We start from the raw sequence: 19,607 nt of genomic DNA on the forward strand, positions 1-19,607 counted from the left end.
TGCCTATTATGCGGAGAGAGTTGACCAGTCGTCTACAGGCAACATAAAAAGAATATCATGCATGGAAACATTCTTGCCCCCCACAACCACACAAGCAAAACAAACAATACGTGGTGGCTAGAAAACTAGCTAGGGTGTGATCAGTAGGTTTAGCAAAGCCATACAGCCAGGTTGCTAGTTAACGAGTTAGTTCTCAGCAGCAATAACCAACCTCTCAAATGCAGGTCTCCATGGCCTCTCCCCTTCACCCTTCGATGCTCTGAGAGGTGAGTGACACGGTTGACTGACTGGTCCAGAAAGGGAGCTCGCTTGCTAGCGAAGGTTAGCTAGCACTTAATGTAGCTGTTATAAGACAACTCGAATCTAACAATGCTGGCTAGGTATGTTAGCTAGCTAGCTAGCTCGCTATCAAACTTAGCAAGTTGCTAAGTTGCTGACAACAAAGTCCTAATGTTAGCTATATCTGAGCTTTTCCTCTTTATGCCAGAAAATGGCCATGCCTCTATACTTAGAATATTGGCCATGTAGTGCCCTCTGATTAGCCAGGTGAACTAGGAGTTAAAGCACTGACCCACCGCTAAAGGTTGCAGCTTCGCAAATCCACGCCTGGATGCAGCTGTCACTGTGACGCCGTGCCATGGCAACCCCGTTTCAGTTCCACTTGTTGCTACAGCATCGAGCTGTTTAGGCCGGTGCCTGTTTTGTTTATTATGTTTTAGTTGATCAAAAAAGAGAGTGGGAGAGTGTGTGTGAGAAATAGAATATATATATATACAGTACAGGCCAAAAGTTTGGACACACTTTCTCATTCAATGTGTTTCCTTTATTTTCATGACTATTTACGTTGTAGATTCTCACTGAAGGCATCAAAACTATGAATGAACACATGTGGAATGATGTACTTAACAATTTTAGATTCCTCAAAGTAGCCACCCTTTGCTTTTTTGTTGTTAATAAAATATTGTTTTTGTTGTTGTTAATAAAATATAATAATAATATTAAATATATATATAATAACATATTATTATTAACACATATTATATTTAATATTATTATAATATATTTTATTAACAACAAAAAAGCAAAGGGTGGCTACTTTGAGGAATCTAAAATATAAGACATATTTAGAGTTATTTCACACTTTATTGTTAAATACATAATTCCTATGTGTTCATTCATAGTTTTGATGCCTTCAGTGAGAATCTACAATGTACCAAATAGTCATGAAAATAAAGGAAACACATTGAATGAGAAGGTGTGTCCAAACGTTTGGCCTGTACTGTATATATATTTTTGAGGGAGAGAGGCTGTGTGGCAGACATACACTAATACAACTAATACTACTAGCCTTCTGGGCATATCGAAATAGCGTAGTGTTCAGATCTCGGTAGGGTTGTCCTAGGACCTAGGCTATGCCTATACTAAGTCCATATGTGGGACTAATGTCCAGAAGGCTAGTAGTATTAGTTGTATTAGTGTAATCTTTTGGGCATCAACAAAGCCATTCGAGGTCTGCATTTAGGCACAAGTAATCTGATTTATTTATGTAAAGAACTACATTTCCCATAACCCCAGTGGTTCGGTCTGAAAGGATGTGAGACCGCTGAGAGCCAGTAGGGGGAGTGCGGACCTCGGCTCACAAACACGCTGTTATCATATGGCACCACTGGATACATACAGGGACGCGCATTGGCAGTAATTTGAACACAACACAGTTTGGCTCAGTTGGGGACAGAGAGACAGCAACGTTATCCCGACGTAAACTGTCCTACAAGAGGAATTAATTGCACAATAGTTTAGTTGTTTTGCCTGACTGTCGCCTGTAGCGACGGACTGTCAACATTAAAATGGTCATTAACGTTTACGTCGCCTCCTCGTCGGGCACTGTTGCGGTGAGTGCGATGGTAGTCCGTCTCATTTGCGTGGATTGTAGTATGAGATGTGTATCAACGTGAGGGATTCACTGTAATGTAATGCTGCTCTCGCATGATATGATGGTGGGGGCGGGGGCGGTTGTTTATGTAACTTCTGCGCTCAGCGGTGCGACAGAATACATGTTTTCACTCAATACGTGCAAGTCTCTTGTTTGTAACCTGATTCAAATGCATTTAATTTTGTTGGCTATTTTATGCAGTGTTGGTTAGATTCTGCCTATTTACACTTCTCTTATGGACCCACCGAGCCATCCTCCTCTGAGTCCATGAGAGGTGATTTAGGTGAGAGTTAATTTGAGGGTTTAAGAGATTGGATTTTAATTTTTGGACTTTAAACCGTATTTACTGGACTAGGGCCAATGGGATAATAATCTATCTCGGGATACGCAGTAGAAGTTGAAAGAAGATCTGTACGAGGTTGAAATGGCCAGCAGCTCCATTTAATGAAGTACAATAATATACATAAAACCATAGTTTATACACTTTTACTTTTATGCATTGTTGTTGTTTTAAACCTGAGTAATCATACGAGTAAAGGAATTAATGAGTTGTAGGCCACTTTTTTTGTATTCTCCCAGCTCCAAAATTGGTTTTTGTGAGAAAAAAGTGTTCCTTCACTCTTTTCTCTGGACAGGGATATTTTGTGCATACTCTTCCAAAAGTATGCATTGCATACCGTAGGCCTACTGCTGTATATGTCCAGATGGTAACATCAATATGATGAACAAGGGAACAACAGCTTTTACTGTTTGTGGTCTGTCCATTGTCCATGGTTTCAAAGGACAGTGAAGTGGATATGACTGTAGCATTTGATATAGATTTAGGCTACTAGTTGCTTGATTGATCTAAGTTGTATTGATTGGACAATAGAGATGGTCCATATGGTTCTTTATGGGTCTTTCCATCTTTGACATTGGTCTATGCATGAGAGATGAGAGGTCTGCATAGCCATAGACCATTGGGGACAGTTGATATTTGAGAGGATCATTCTAAAGAAAATCTCTCTTGAGTAAATGCCACAAGTCGTGGGTAATGGGACAACTTGTTAATGTGTTCAGTTTATTGTATGGAAGAGGGGAACAGAATTGGCTAGTGTCTACAAAACAGTTATTTATAGCCTTGTTGCCCACAGACACCCCGCGCACGCTTGTATACCCTTGGGGTCAGTTGTGTCAGTTACACGCTTTAAGTGCATTTAATGAACTTTGAACGGTATAAAATTGAGTTTCATTCAGATAAATTACTATGAAACAGGCAGATGTGGAAAGAGAAATGGAGATGGCAAGAGGGGGAGAGAATGATGGGGAGGGAAATAAGGAGAAAGAGATCAAATCAAATCAAATCAAATTGTATTTGTATAGCGCTTATAGATGAGGAGAGAGAAAGTGAGGGAGAGGTGGGTTGGTTAAGGGGAAAGGATAATGTCGCCCCAGGAATTATCAACTCCCAGGTTAGTGCGAACGGATTAGTGACATGGAAATCATCCACCCAGAACATTAGAGGTGCAAATGACTGTCCTCTTGGCTGAAACGATGAGGTTTACGTTTGACGTATGTTGACGTTTTCACCCTTAACCACTGATACGGGGTCAGATTTTGTTTTGTTTGTTCCTGTTAAAGCTAGCTAATAGTTAAACGGGCAACCTGGGATTCAAACAACTGTTGAACTAAACTCATTGGGCATTTATAAGTTATATTATTTATAATTTCATTAAAAGTAACACAAAATGTATTGTATTGTACCAATCCCAGATTGCCCCTTTCTTTTTGGGGATTGAGGGGTAGGGTAATGGCTGGCTCTGTTAGAGTTCCATATTTTACACAATGCATGGTACTACTGAGTGGTCGCAGTGTTAAATACTGTTCAAGTACTTTGGAGAGGTCAGTGCAAGTTGCAACCCAATGGGATCCTGCATCATCTTTTTCTGATGAAAGATATGCCCTCTCAAATGTTCTCTGTTCATTCACTCACTCTCTCTCTCACTCTGTCTATTTCTCTCTGTCACACACTCACACACACTCACACACACACACACACACACACACACACACACACACACACACACACACACTATCTGTGTCGTGACCTAGTGCGGTGAGAAAAGGATTAGCTCTCAGTCTTAACCTTGGTTAATCCCAGCAGCACAGAGGTATTCCACAACAATACGGATAGGAAGGAGGTTTTTACAGTGTAACCTCATTCTCATGCACATTCTCTCTCACTCACTAACTCACGCACACACTTTACGAAAAATACATTCACAACATAAGACTTAAGACAAAACAGGCACAGACAGACAATCTCACAGTGTAATCAAATTCACAAACAGGACCTCAGATTAGCCTAATGAGAGTATTATTAAATTGTCTTTAGAATCTGTGCTTGTTTGTTCAGTGAAGGGTGTGATTGATTTTTTAATGATCATGAGTTTTATAGTGCATAGTTACCACACACACACACACACACACACACACACACACACACACACAAACACATTCACACTCAAAGTGGCAATCAATTTCCACGCACCACACGTGGGGCCTCATTTTAAAAGCTTTGTGTAGAACTGGCGTAAAAAGCTTACGTACAGTGCATCTGGAAAGTATTCACAAGTTCACAACCCTTCACTTTTTCCACATTTTGTTAAAAGTTTTTGTAGTCTGTATATGGGGTGTGCTTGGAGATGGTAGTCAATTGTCTACAGTGGGCTTGTTCATGTTCTTCAATGTATGGACATTGCAATTATTGGACTTATCAGGAACGTTACCCACTGAGCACTCGGGAAGGGTGAATCAGGAACGGTGCTCAACTTGTCCAGCCTCGCACTACGTGCAATGAATATGAATGTAAAGAGTCAATATATTTGCATGAATATCAATATGATAAGTACAGTAAATATATATATACAGTGTGATGCGTACATGACAAGGGTGAATAAGATGTAGGCCTATGTGCAGTGTGCACGTATATTCTTTGTGTGCACTCCTTCATATATAATATGTGAGAAGTAATATTTTGATTTCTGTTGGTGGAAATGGTATCCATTTCAAAGCGTTTCTCCTGTTTCATCCTTCTGCCAGCGGAGTCGCAGTTTCTCATTTCTCCAGTTTCTATGCGTGTACACGCATGGATCACAGTGTGCGTAGAGGTGCGCACAGTTTCACACTTTTTTCGTTTTTTATAAATCCCCAAATTTGCATACGCAAGCCATAGAAATGAGGCCCCGGGGCACTTGTTTAATTATTCATATGCATACTTTCTGGCCTTTGAGCTCATGTACGGTTCTGTGACATCCAAGGACATCAGCCAGCTTTGTACTGTTCTATTGCCTTACAGTATATTGTAGTGCTGTAAGTTCTTGTATAGAGACACCACTGATGTCTGACAAAAAAAGAAACACAGAATTTACAAAAAGAACAGTTGTGTGTGTGTCCATCAATGATTGTCTAGCACTACTATTATCCTCTCCTATCTCATTTACATTGTCTTTGGGTCAAAACAATAGTTGCATTGTGCACTCTGGGTACCATTTATTCTACTGTACACATATTAGGACTAGAGCTTTTTGGGGGCACCAGACAGTGGGTAATGTTTAACCATAGCAGAGCAGAGTTTACAGTAACCTCAGTGTTTAGGTTTTTATACAGTGGGATGCAAACGAGCACCCCTGGTTTAAATGTCTGTTACTATTAATCTCCAAGTGAAAAGCAAACCTGAACACAAAATGCTACAAAGTTAAACATGACACCTTTCTGCACATTTTAAAGCAAGGTTTCTTTTTATTTTCAGTTTCTTCAGTTTTTAAATAGGAATTAAAAAAGCAAAAGGGCCCTGTGCAAAAGTTTGAGAACCCTTTTGGATTATTCTTTGTTTGAGAAGATGATTACTAAGGTCCAGACCACGGTGATTTACTCATTTCCACTGTCCGAAACATAATCAGAAAATGGAAAATAAATTGAACAATTGAAGTCAAGGCAAGATCTGGAAGACTAAGAAACATTTCTGATAGAATGGCCTGTGATCTGGTGAGAAATGCTGAGAAGAACCCACACATCACTGCAAAAGAGCTGCAAAAAAGAGTAGCAGACACCGGTCTAGTTGTTCACAGGACAACAATACAGCGTACCTTAAACAACAAAGACCTACATGGCCAGAAAGAAGCCTTTCCTACGACTTCAACGCAAAATTAAGCGTCTGAAGTATGCAAAAGAAAACCTTGACAAACCTGAAGCCTATTGGAACAATGTGCTTTGAACTGACGAAACCAAAATTGAACTTTTTGGCCACAACCAAAGAAGGTATGTTTGGAGAATAAACGGGTGAAGCATTTGTAGAGAAGAACACCTTGCCAACTGTTAAGCATGGAGGTGGATCCATTATGCTTTAGGGTTGTGTAGCAGCTGGGGACAGGCAATATTGTGCAGGTGGAAGGAAGAATGGATTCCACCAAGTATCAAGACATTCTAGAGGCTAATGTTCGAAGGTCAGTCCAGAAATTTAAGTTGAAGAGAGGTTGGGTATTCCAGCAAGCCAATGACCCGAAGCATACCTCAAAATCAACCATGAAGTTACCTCCAGGAAAGACGGATGAAGGTTTTGGAATGGCCATCACACTCCCCAGACTTGAATATTATTGAAAATCTGTGGAGAAATCTCAAACATGCCATGCATGCAAGAAGGCCGAAGCAGAGGTGTTCTGCCCGGAAGAATGGGGAAAAATTCCCAAAACAAGAATTGAAAGACTTAGCTGGCTACAGGAAGCGTTTGCAAGCTGTTATAGTTGCCCGAGGAGGAGTTACAAAGTACTAGCTGACAGGGTTCCCAAACCTTTGCACTGTAAAAAGTAAAAAAATAAAATCTTCATAATCTTTAAAATGTGATGAAATGTGTTGTGTGACTTTGTACCGGTTAGGTTTGCTTCTTTTCACTTTGATATTAATTGTAAAAGGCATTTTGACTAGGGGTGCCCAAATGCTTGCACCCCAGGCTAGAATGAATAAGACATTCAATCTGCCTGATGTTATTCCCTCTGTCCGTACTCTTATATCTTTTTAAATTCGTTTTTAATATTTTATTGACATTTATTTAGAAAGGAGGAAAGTAGGGAGGGTATAGGTAAACCTGGTTGGTGAATCTCGGCCCTTTTGGAGGGAGTTGTCACTAAGCCCCAACACCGGTCCAGATACTTTTAGTGGACTTTTTGTTCCGCCCCAAAAGTCGTTCCATTAGGTTCTTTAGCTGTCTGTGTGGAAGAACTCTGTGGGGTTGAAGAAGGACATGAAACCCAAAAGGGTTCTTCAAAGTCTTTCAATGCGGCAACCAGAGAACCCTTTTTCTGTGTGTTCTATCGATTATTGTCATTGAGACCATTTGTAAAAACAAACATTCCTGTAATTTTCCTATTCTGTTGTTGCTCGTAATTAAAGTCAGTTTCATAGTGTCCGGGACTTGCCATGAAACAGAACAAAGATCCTGTGTTGTGTTACGGTACATGTGGGAAAACTAGGGTTAGGGTGACTTGGTACATGCTGACATGTCTAACCCTAACCCTAACCCTAACCTTAACCTTAACCCTACCCCTAACCCTAACCCTAACCTTAACCCTAGCATCCTAGCACCTAACCCTAGTTTTCCCACATGTACCGTATTCCCACATGTACCGTAACATACTGTATGCATCAAATGATCAAACACTTCAAATGTTACACCAAAGCAGTTAATGTTACCCACCAACACATTTAGCTTTGATGAATGCTGTTCTAGTGACTGATTCTGCGAGTAGTCCTTACTTCTCTGACCGTTCTCATTCCTCTGAGGGTTCTGAGTTCTGGGTTTGGTGTAGCCAGACATCAGGTGGGAGTGGCACTCTGGAATCTGGGAAACTGGGCTCGTCAGGCGGGCAGGGAGATGTCTCCTCTATGATCCCATCTCACTCTTTCTCTCACACACATACAGTACCCACTCACACAGTCTCTCTCTCTCTCTCTCTCTCTCTCTCTCTCTCTCTCTCTCTCTCTCTCTCTCTCTCTCTCTCTCTCTCTTTAATCATGGTGACTGGGTTCAACTGGAGCACTCAGCACAGTCACTTTCAGCACTTTATGGGGCACTTTAATCACCCACAGAGAAGCGTGGGAGTTTTCTGTCTTCTTTGCAACATTCCCATTGGATTGTTTTTCAAACTTGGGACAGCAGTCACACACACACACTGGGTCATATCCTGTCCTCGTGCAACGATGGGGACAGCACCAATGGGAGTTTCTCGGCCTATTTATGGCAGCTGGGACTCTTCATGTGTGTACTAAGTCAGATCCAGACTTACACAACAGCACATGCAGAAAACAAAGGCTGAAATTAACATGCTCGATGCAACCCAAACTTATTGCTACACCAAGTCCACAAAAAAGTTCTGCTCAGCCAAACACTGTTAGTATGTCAATGTTCAGCACTGACAGTATAGGGTTATTTCCATAACCCTATGGAATGGAGATGGACCCTTATAATAATTAGACCCTCTTTAATGTCTCTATTACTCTCAGAGAGAGTAGTATTCAATATACAGTACACTTCCCACTGGGCATGGGTGTGTGTGTGTGTGTGTGTGTGTGTGTGTGTGTGTGTGTGTGTGTGTGTGTGTGTGTGTGTGTGTGTGTGTAAACCTTCTGGCTGTGAGTGCAGGTGTCAGTTTACAGTGTGTCGATATGGGAGTGGATGACACGCCTGACCCCTGAGCTAAGAGACCAGACAGACAGTACACTCTCACTTACATACGCATACACACACATATAGAGGTAATCTGAGCACAACTCCAATGTCTCCAAAGAATTGTCCAATGCATATCAAATATTTGCATTTGTTTGTGTACGTTTGCTTTCGTGTGTGTGTAAGTCCACTCTTTCTGCGTTTTAAGGAGCTTTAAGATCCAGAAGTCTAGATTTATACCTTGTTTTCTCTCTAAGCTGAGGGCTGAACTATTTAACCTGACAGTTCAGAAAAACTGAGCCAAGTCTGCAGTTATAAAAGCAATACAGTATTTTTTTATTGTTGTAAGTCGTTTTGGACAAAGGCGTCTGCTATATGCCATAAATGTAAATGTAAAATGTTATATAGTTGAAGAGTGAAGCGAAAAAGAGAGTTCATTGTGAAAAAAGACTCAAGGTAGAAGTTGTGTGTTAAAGTTTTTGGACTTTAACACAGATCTAGCACCAGCCTTCCCTCCCCAAAGCAAAATGGGCCGGTTTCACAGACATGGCTTAAGCCTAGTTCTAGACTAAAAAGCATCTTCAGTGGAGAAGTGTGATTTAGTCCAGGACTAGGCTTATGTCTTGTCTGTGAAACCGTCCCTTTAACTATTATAAGCATTACAAGGGAACCAGTAGTATTGGAAAATTGGCTTGACAGGTGTTTCTGGTTAGTCAGGTGTGTTCCGTCACATCATTTGTGTACTGAAACATCTGCTGAAGTACAAGCAAATGCCTCCAATCTCATTGGATGGTGTTTTATCATACAGCAAGGCAATTACCCCAAACATACTGCCATAGCACCTAGGGCAGGCCTATTCAATTAGCGGCCCGGGGGCCGCATACGGCCCAGACGTGACCCCCGATTGGCCCAGCCATAAAAGCAGAGAAAAATGTATTTCGCAAGTGTTCAGAAATTCATGCAGAAATGTCTACAATAGTAGCCTACAGAACGTGAATATAACACTCTAAACAAACTAAGCGGGGAGCTTAAAACAACAATGGACAACGTGATGGCTACAATTAATTTTATTCGCTCCACTTCGAGCCTCCAACATTATTATTATTATTAACTTATTCCGCAAGCTGCTGTCAGAAATATCTGCTGAGCACCACAATCTTCTTTTGCATAACGACGTCGAGTGGCTGTCCAAAGGCAAGGCACTGGAGCGTTTCTGTAATCCACCTGGCCCTGCGAGCTCTAGAACAGTGGAAGAGCAACAGAGCGACGGAGCCGAAAGTTAACATGAGTTCAGAGGAGGACGTGTTTGAGGACGTGCGGAGACATTTCTCCGTGGTGGAGTGGGCCCGCCTGGCAGAAGGGGAGAAGGTCCGCTACAAGAGCATGAAGCGGAACCACCTGGCCCTGCGAGCTCTAGAACAGTGGAAGAGCAACAGAGGCAGGCGCATTCCAAGTCAAACTGGACCTTTTCGCGGCCGACTTCTGCACCGGCAGAATGCTGCATTTTTCCGACGCTCCGCAAATACGTCTCATCCCCGGCACAAATCACAGATGTGATGACTGTTTTCTTTGCGAGGTTGAAAGAGAACTTTGCTGGTCGACTGGATGGACTTGCTCTGCCCGCAGAGGTGATGGGCTTTGCCAGAGACCCGTTCACTGCTGCAATAGAAGGGGACTTATCCACCAGAGGAAAGGGAGTGGTGCCTTCCATCGACGAGGGGAAATTCATACTCGAACTTGTTGACATGCAGTCATCCGTAACCATGGCACAGGAGCTTCGTACTAATGGACCTGCGAAGTTTTGGAGTGATGTCAACGTGCACCAGTTCCCTAACGTTAAGAAAGTAGCAATCCATGTGCTCAGTATGTTTGGATCAACATACACATGTGAATCAAGCTTTTCACACATGAACACAATAAAAAGCAGCTCTCGTTGTTCCCTGACTGACAGTACTCTTCACCAATGCCTTCGGATTGCATTGACATCTTATGAGCCAAATGTCGTGCTCTTGTTCAGAATAAAACATGTCACTTCTCACACTAAGAAAGTCAGCAGGGTAAGATTAGATTACATTTTAAATATAAATCTGACAGGCAGAATAAACTTGTTTAGGATGGCATGGCTTCCTAAGTTTCTTTTTTTGTTTTCAATTATACCAATTACTCCACCCAAAAAGTACTTTAATATGGTATACTCAGCCATAACAGATTTTATATGGGCAGGGAAAACACACAGAATTAGAAGGAATATTTTACACCTTCCTATGTCAGAGGGGGGCTTTAACCTTCCAGACTTGGAGCTATACCAACTGGCCGCCCAGGGGTTCTATCTGAGGCATATAGTCCAACACACAGCAGAAGAACAATGGATCCACATTGAAGATTCAGGTGTACATCCCCAAAACCTCTTAACTCTTTTATTTTCAGAACATAAGACTAAGAAAAAAGGAAACTTTATTGTAAATAATATAGAAACGTCATGGAAAAAAATTAAGAGGATACTGGGAGAATCAATATCAATCCCAAAAAGTACTATTTTGTGGAATAATCCTTGGATAGCTCTTCAGAATGCTACAATAAATTGGTCTACATGGAGAACAAGGGGAATAGAAACTATAAACGACTTAGTAGGAGGGGATACCATTATTCCATGGCACGACTTCCAAAGTAAATATAAGTTGGCCAACGCTGAATATTTCAGATACATGCAGCTAAGAAGCTACATAAATCTAAATTTTAATTTAAAATCATTTGGGCAGCAGAGTACAATTGAGGATATCATATTTGATGGAGAAATTGATAAGAATTTGATAGGTAAAATTTATAGAACTCTACAGAAGTCCTATGTAGCTGAAAAACTGTTAGAAAGTAGGATTGAGATGTGGAATCGAGACCTAGGAAGAACAGATATAGGTTTAAAATGGAAAGAGTGTTGGAATACTACAAATGACATGACAGTTAATGAAAATCTACGTTTAATCCAATATAAAATAATGTATAGAGTCTACCACACGCGAGATAAAATCCATAAGTATTATAGTAATGTATCAGATAACTGTTTAAAGTGTGGGAAAAAAGACTCACTAATACACGCATTCTGGGAGTGTCCCAGAGTACAGAAAACCTGGGTTGACATAGAACATTGGCTCTCAGGGGTACATAAGGAAAGATTCAAATTTGATCCTTCAATCTGTCTTTTCCAGGATGTAGCCACAGTAAGATACCCTAGGGGGTGGATAATTATGTACTCATCAATTATATTTAAAAAACTAATACTTGGAAGTTGGAAATCAATTAAACCTCCAACACTACAACAATGGAAAAACGAAATTCTTTATTATACCAATATAGAGAAGAATTTAGCCATAGACAATAATAAGAAAGATCAGTTTGAAAAGATATGGGGAGAGATAGTGAAGGCCTTAGCTAAGACGTAAAGATAGTGCAAGAAACATAGTACTAAGAGATTAATTTGAGTATGCATTAGAATTATTAGTTAGATAAAGTATAGGGGGTAAACTGGGATAGACTTTAGACGGTTTAAAAAAAAAAAAAGAAGTGGGGCTTTGGGATGTTAGGATGTGTTGTGATGTTTGTCAAGGTGTGATGTGTTGTGATGTTTGTCAAGTTGTGATGTGTTATGATGTATATCAAGCTGTGAGGTGTGGTGATGTATGTCAAGTTGTGATGTGTTGTGATGTATGTCAAGTTGTGATGTGTTGTGATGTATGTCAAGTCGTGATGTGTTGTGATGTATGTCAAGCTGTGATGTGTGTGATGTATGTCAAGTTGTGATGTGTAGTGATGTATGTCAAGTTGTGATGTGTTGTGAGGTATGTCAAGCTGTGATGCGTTGTGATGTATGTCAATTTGAGATGTGTTGTGATGTTTGTCAAGTTGTGATGTATTGTGATGTTTGTCAAGTAATGTGTGTATAATGTTTTGTGTAAAAAGAAAATGGAAAATGAAAATAAAATCTTACAAAAAAAAAAAGATTAGATTACATTTTATTGTTTAATTGTAACTTGTTAAATTGTGCACTCAAGGATGGTTATTTTCATTCAGTTAAAAGCACTTTGTGATGTGCCTGGGTCAGCTATGACCAACATTTTTATTTTACAAAAGGACATTTTTAAATTAATGTATACTACTGTACACTTTTTTATGCACTTTGAGATGTGCACGGGTCAGTTGAGACCAAAATGTTGTTGTATTACCTAAAAAGTGAAAAAAGTATTGCTATTAGGTTCTGTTCAATTACAGCTCTTTCATTGTGTTCAGTCAAGTCTTTTTGACGTGCCTGTGTCAGATGTTACCTACCGTAATTTGAAAGGAAAACTATAAATAAACTGCTTGTATTTCATTAGGCCTACATTCATTTGTGTTGGTTTGAAATGTGTCATTACCTGGTGCCTAGGCTACTGGCCGCTGAAAATGTCTGGCCCAGCAAAAGTTCTTGGTTTTCAAATCTGGCCCAACTGAATTTGTAATTGAATACCCCTGACCTAGGGTGTTTTTCAGGGCCCAAGAGTGGAAAGTTCTAGAGTGGCCAAGTCAATCTCGAGATTTAAATCCAATTCAACATGCATTTTGCCATACTAATGATTTATCTCTACTTTGACCCCAGAGTAGGCTAATTGTTTGACTCGAGTATAGAGCTAAAAGAAGTGTAGTGGTTAAAGATGTATGTAGTAAATGCTTACTCTTTCCAATCCTTATGGAGGGCACTGTAGATCATTGTCTGAGAGCAACTTCCTCGAATGTGAAGCTAAGAAGAGCATGCATCATGTATGTCACATACTGTATTTATGCACGTGCCAGCTGTTCCATGTATTGCTAAATGTGTATACAGTATGTCTATACAGAGATGAAGTCATTGTCACGTGGACTTTTTTCTCCAAACACAGATGGGCTCAAAGTTTCTCTCTTCCCGTCTCTCTCCCTCCCTCCCACCTTCACCCCCCTCCCTCCTACCCTCGCCAATCTCAAAACCTCCTCCCTTGCTTCTCTCAATTATTGCTTCATCCTCTCTAATGCCTCAAACACCCTCCCACTGCCATCCACATGGTTCTGTCTCCCCCACCTACCTATCACCCCCTCTCATTCACAACTCACCTCCCTCTCGTCCCGTCTCTCACTCCTCACCTCTACACCCCTTCCTCACCCTCTCCTCTGCCCAACTCTTCCATCCATCCATCCCTCCTTCCCTCTCTCCCCTCCAGGTGAAGAAACATCAGCAGGAGGTGGTGGACTTCCTGGAGGCCAACCGGATCACCTTCGAGGAGGTGGACATCACCATGATGGAAGAGCAGAGGCTGTGGATGTACCGGAACATCCCCGAGAAGAAGCACCCGGACAAGGGCAACCCGATCCCCCCGCAGATATTCAACGGAGAAAGCTATTGCGGGGTGAGAGACTAATCAATTCAGAGGCACAAAACAATCAGTATACCTGTAGCAGTTGCACTATGCAGGTTCCCTACTACACCTGAAAGCATAGGCTTTGCATGGTTCTGCCACACCCCTGTTACACACCCTGACAGAGAAGAGGAAACCCTCTTATATTTGCCAACGTTTGCATTTCTCCATGCTGTTTGGTGGTTAGTCTGTTGGTGTATCAGTGAACCAGTAGCTACTGTGTACACACTATATACTGTATACTACTACAGTATAAAGATAATGCATTGTTTGCACAATGCTATGAAATGGTCACAAAGACCACTGTGAATGAGCAGGCTAAGCTGCTAGCACGCCATGTAGCCTGGACTAGAACGGGCATTTAGGATGACATCCTAACTCAACATCTGCGGGTGTAACTCGATTCATTGTAAGAAAATACATTTAAAAAGGATAATTAATAATCCAATCGACATCAATGCAACGTCTGGCTCTAGAGTTAGGATTCCAGCCTTAGTAACGAGTTAGCTATGCTAACGTTAGCTGGTCTGTGTCCTCTGTTGAGTCTGCATGTTGGTCTGTAATCTGGTCTGTAATCCTGTCGGTCGAAGGGGCAGATTATCCACCATGGTCAAGATCACTATCAGGCCTGTTTACGCCTACATTACTCACCAGTGACACGCATATAGTGCATATTTTAACCAGATGAAGATGACACGTAGTGCCTATTTTAACCAGATAAAGATACTTGTCTAGAATGGGGTATTTTTTGTTATGAATGGTTACAGTGGAGATGAGTTGTGTAACTCTCTGTTTATTTGTGTCATCTCAGGACTATGAGGACTTCTTCCAGTCAAAAGAAAACAACACTGTGTTTACATTCCTGGGCCTCAAATCCCAACCCTCAGTAAAAGTAAGCAGTCACACTCACGCACTCAGACACTCACACGCACACGGCCCCAACCCTTAGCAAAGCTCTACTGTATCCGCGCACACACACACATACACACACACACGGCCCTTCTACATCACGTTATCACTGTTATAAATCAAACACTGCATTTTCATCACTGTCTGATGTTTCCAAAACCTCCCCTTGTTTTGGTACCTTCAACCCCCCCTCCTGCCTCTTTCCCCATCTCTCTCCGGGTGCAGGATCAGCACTTGTGTCTATATTTTCTCTGAAATATTCAGCTTCTATGATTGATGTTTTTTTCATACACTTAATAGCTTGTAGGTTGCTGAGTAGAGAAAATTTGATTTAAGAGCTTTAACTTCCTCTTCTCAGTCAGGACTAAATGAATGACCTTGTCTGGCCTCAGTCTGTATATCATGCCCATTCTCTCCATATAGAGAGGGATTGGCTAGACACTCCAAGTCAGTTACATCATATCATTCATATCATTCATATCATATCAGGTCCTCTAGAAACAATATTGACCAATGGCAATCCATAGAACTTTTCTGACTGAATTTTTTAACCCAGTCAACCAATGATTTGGTAAATATTTACAGTTAGAGCCTAAAAACGGAGAAAGAATGGTAGTATGGATGAAATGCTCAGAGGCATTGGAATTGGTAAATCAATGTTTGGACTTTAAAATGAATGATGTACAGTATATGGCCATTGATTCTTGAAGAATGTAATTGTAATTTCTTTTGTTTAAATAAATCCCTCATTAGATTAGTTTAACTGTCTTACCCCCATCAGAACCCACAATATAAGCTTGTTTTACAATCACTGTCTCCTTATAGCTTCGAAACATGGTTAAAACTTTTTTTTTTTTTTTTCATGGATGGTCAGTCCTTGCAACCGTACCTCTGTCTATTAATTTGAGAGTGGTTACATTTCTCCATCCCCATTCCTCAGCTTTGTACCCCAAAAGGTTTCAGGAGATCGGTTTGTTATCATTTGAATCCCAGTTTGCCCCTTTAATCTTAATTCTCAATGCCAGGCCGTCATGGTAAATAAGAATTTGTTCTTAACTGACCTGGTTAAGTAAATGTTGACCCTGTTGCTGTGGTCTCACTGTTACCATGGCTCTGAGTATAACTGAATTGCAGAATGAGATCATCTTGTCCCAGATTGCATCTGGGCTTGAGAGGGACCACAGTACCTCTTGATTCAATTGACCAGCAGACAAGTGATCATTTGATTTTCCTCCAATCACATGCTTTGTCTATCTCTTCCCCGGAGGCTGACTGGATAACTTGATTCCTTAAGGTGAATGTCATTAGGTGCAGACCAAAGGGTTTTTTAATGAGGGGTTGTTGATCTTGCTGTCAGAAATGTTCCTTCTGTGGAAACTTCCTTCCCCTGACAAGGACAGTTCTTGATTAACTTACCTGGCTAAGTATAGGCTTGAATGAGTATATACATCAATAGATTTTGTATTGATGGTCCTATTATGGCTAAATAGTGGTGGATTATGTCATCACTGTGCCCAAAGCACAGTCATGTGTGTTAAAGGTTTTGCTTTAAAATTGTATTGTAAAATTGAAGCAAAGCATGATAATGTTGGTTGTCCAAACATGTCCTGTGTCATTAATGATGGATGGATGGATGGATGGATGGATGGATGGATGGATGATTTGTGCTTCAGCATCTGACCTGCATCTGCCTCTCACTCCCTCAGGATTCTGAGTGCTAGACCCTCCCATGATACCACCGGCACTCCCAGACACGGAGGCCGAGGACAGACTGCATCACATCCTGCACTGCAACACTTCCTCTCCTCCAGAGGATCCCACCTGAGACACTACAACATTGCCAAACAGCTGAACACTCTGATATTCCCTTCTCACCCCCCCATCCACCCACCCACCCCCTACCCCCAACTTCTGCCATCTGTTTACAGACACTGGACATGGGGAAATTGTTTACCGCTGAAGCGATGGACAATGACTTTGAGGTTTTTCCTTTTGTTACCATTTCTTTGTAAGACTGCTTGCACAGTACTCTTTCATGATGCAGTACAGTAGTTTGTAGACTTTGTAGCTGTTTTGATCGGTAGCTAATGTAGCCGTTTCAGGGTCAGTGATATGCAGTATGTAGCATGACTTGTTTATGATCAGTGCTGTAGTGTGTGCGTGCATGCATGCGTGAGATTTGGTGACAAGCTGTTAATGAAGGCTGTGTTAAATGAGAGGGAGCACATAATAATGCAAACCGAAACGACTTGGGGGGCTGCCAGGTATGTGTGTTTATTTATTTTTGTGTGAGCTTGCAGGAAAAAGAGACAGGTGGTCTAATGGTCCAAATATTACTTCATCATTGTCGAAATGTAATAACCCTACATGTAACACTACACTACAAGGTAACATCTTCAGGCTCCCTGTGTTTTGACTCCTGCTTCTACATTTGCCCTTGGAATGCAGATTCAACAGAATATGAGGTCTTCTAGACAAGTCTTTCCCTCTTCTCCCCACATCACTCTCCCTCTCTCTCTTCCCTACCAGCCATCACTATCCCTCTCTTTGTAAGAAATGACGTCTACTCTTGAACTAGAAAACACCTTCGAAGAGATTGAACGTACTTAACCGTAACGTTTCACTCGAAATAAGACCTAAAAGTACAGAGAGAGAGAGAGAGAGAGAGAGATCACATGATGTCTGACCTTAGCCCCTTAGTTTAAGCAGATGGATTCCGTTTTCACAAACTCCTTTCTCTCTCTCACTGTTGTACTGTCTCTCACTCACCTCTGCTGTCTCATTGCTTGTTCTCCCTCCTTTCTCCCTTTCTCCTCCCCTCTCTCCCTTTCTCCTCCCCTCTCTCATACCCTTTTTAAATGATCATGAACGGATGAATAATCATTGTATGTTTACACATGACATACACACAGGCTTTTCCTCCCGCTTAGAGACTACACATGCACGCATGCACATACACGCAGTGACCCACAATGTCTGAATGTGGCGCTATCTTGTGATTGAAAATGGTACTGTTTATAAATCCATGGCTGTAACACACAAAACAAATTGCAGACTATACCTAACAAAATCAACATTCCCTTTTGCTATATGTCTTGTATATATGCTTTACACTGTATTGTTAAAAAAAAAAAAACTTGTATTGTAAATTGAACACTTTTTTTGTATGTGTGCATGTGTATGTATAGAATCAAGTGTGATGAAATTGATCAATTACTGCTGTCTGTCTGTTTTTCTCAGTGAATATCTGTGTCTGTCGGTCTGTTCTATGTGTACGGTGATGTTTACATTGACCCAAATATCCTTAAACCATATTCATTCAAAACAAATCACAAAAGCTTCCACATAGTCTAGTTCAGAATCAACCTAGAACCTCCTTGCTTCATGTAATACTCACATTACATTGCCCAAGCACCTGCCTCTTTGCCCACCTGCCCTAAAAGTGACCGCACATCTTTTCTATTTGTCTTCTCAGGAAGGCAATTAAGGTTGCCACGATGCAGTATATTCAGCTACACATTGAATTATAATCAATATGAATGAACCCATACATACAGCCTACATTAAAAAAGCCTGTTGTCCAACATTGACACGGATGTGGTGGAAAGGGTTAATTGCATTTTTAAAGCATGTGTAGGCCTACTTGATTTCCTGGCAAAACAATAGAGCGCCCTTTACTCCACACTGTCGGGCCTTAAGCCTTTACAGTCATTAGTTTAATAGCCATTAAATTAGCTAACTTCAGGGGGGACAAAGGTTAAACATTTGTGGCCAAATCACCTCAACTGAACACTCTGACTTGGTTGGAAGTTACTTTGAGGTGTAAAATAGATAATAATATATAATTAATATATAAAACTATACTACTATTCAGAACACACTGTCATGGAAACCAAGTAAATTAGAGGAAATCGTTTAGGATGCAAGTGGCCCTATATGTCCTGTATGGAAAAATAAAATAAATATAAATCAAACTACAAACAGACTTCTACTTGCAGAAACACTTTAAAGAAATGTGGTGTTATTCATTCTCTGTTCTGTTGGTAAAATATATACATATATGTTACGGTACATGTGGGAAAACTAGGGTTAGGGTAAGGTGCTAGGGTGCTACGGTTAAGGTTAGGGGTAGGGTTAGGGTTACGGTTAGGGTTAGGGTTAGACATGCCAGCATGTACCAAGTCAATGTAGCACCTAACCCTAACCCTAGTTTTCCCACATGTACCGTATTCCCACATGTACCGTAACATATATATATATATATTGGCTACAGTAGGCCTATAGAGAAATAAACGAGTGGGAGTGACTAGAAATAATAAATCACTCAATAATTTGACCCCACCTACAATCTGATTTAGTTGTTGATGCAGTTAAGTTGTTCTTCTTGAGTTGTGCTCTACCACTTAAGTATCTTGCGCCATCTTGTGGAATTAAAGTGAATAACAGTGAGATAGTAGGGTCTGAGAGCAACCTCGGAAGAACAGTTGAAAAAATAAATCAGTTATCATAATGTGAACACCCCTGATTTTACAATTTCTTTGAATTAACCTCTGCATATGTTACAAATACTCTTTGTACTTTACAGTTTTTTTAAATTAGTGTGATCCCCTGACAAACAAAAAACATATTACAGATTAAAGTGACCTAT

The 19,607-nt window shown here is 40.8% G+C and overlaps 1 protein-coding gene across 1 annotated transcript; it reads left to right on the forward strand.

Annotated features, from left to right (window-relative positions):
• Positions 1-1,741: 1,741 nt before the first annotated feature.
• On the forward strand, positions 1,742-18,637 carry sh3bgrl2 (SH3 domain binding glutamate-rich protein like 2). The gene is made up of 4 exons (XM_080526872.1): positions 1,742-1,892; positions 13,856-14,041; positions 14,862-14,942; positions 16,666-18,637. The coding sequence occupies exons 1-4, from the start codon at positions 1,848-1,850 to the stop codon at positions 16,678-16,680; spliced, it is 327 nt and encodes a 108-aa protein (XP_080382998.1). The 5' UTR covers positions 1,742-1,847; the 3' UTR covers positions 16,681-18,637.
• Positions 18,638-19,607: the final 970 nt, after the last annotated feature.

This window comes from Nansenia antarctica (genome assembly GCF_963989245.1).
Source record: "Nansenia antarctica genome assembly, chromosome: 3".
NCBI lineage: Eukaryota > Metazoa > Chordata > Actinopteri > Argentiniformes > Microstomatidae > Nansenia > Nansenia antarctica.

Bases quoted from the DNA above. Each gene is read 5' to 3' on its own strand.
- sh3bgrl2 (XM_080526872.1), top strand. From the start codon at position 1,848: ATGGTCATTAACGTTTACGTCGCCTCCTCGTCGGGCACTGTTGCG. The intron at 1,893-13,855 runs GTGAGTGCGATG...TCTCCCCTCCAG, and splicing joins CCTCGTCGGGCACTGTTGCG to GTGAAGAAACATCAGCAGGA. The intron at 14,042-14,861 runs GTGAGAGACTAA...GTGTCATCTCAG, and splicing joins ACGGAGAAAGCTATTGCGGG to GACTATGAGGACTTCTTCCA.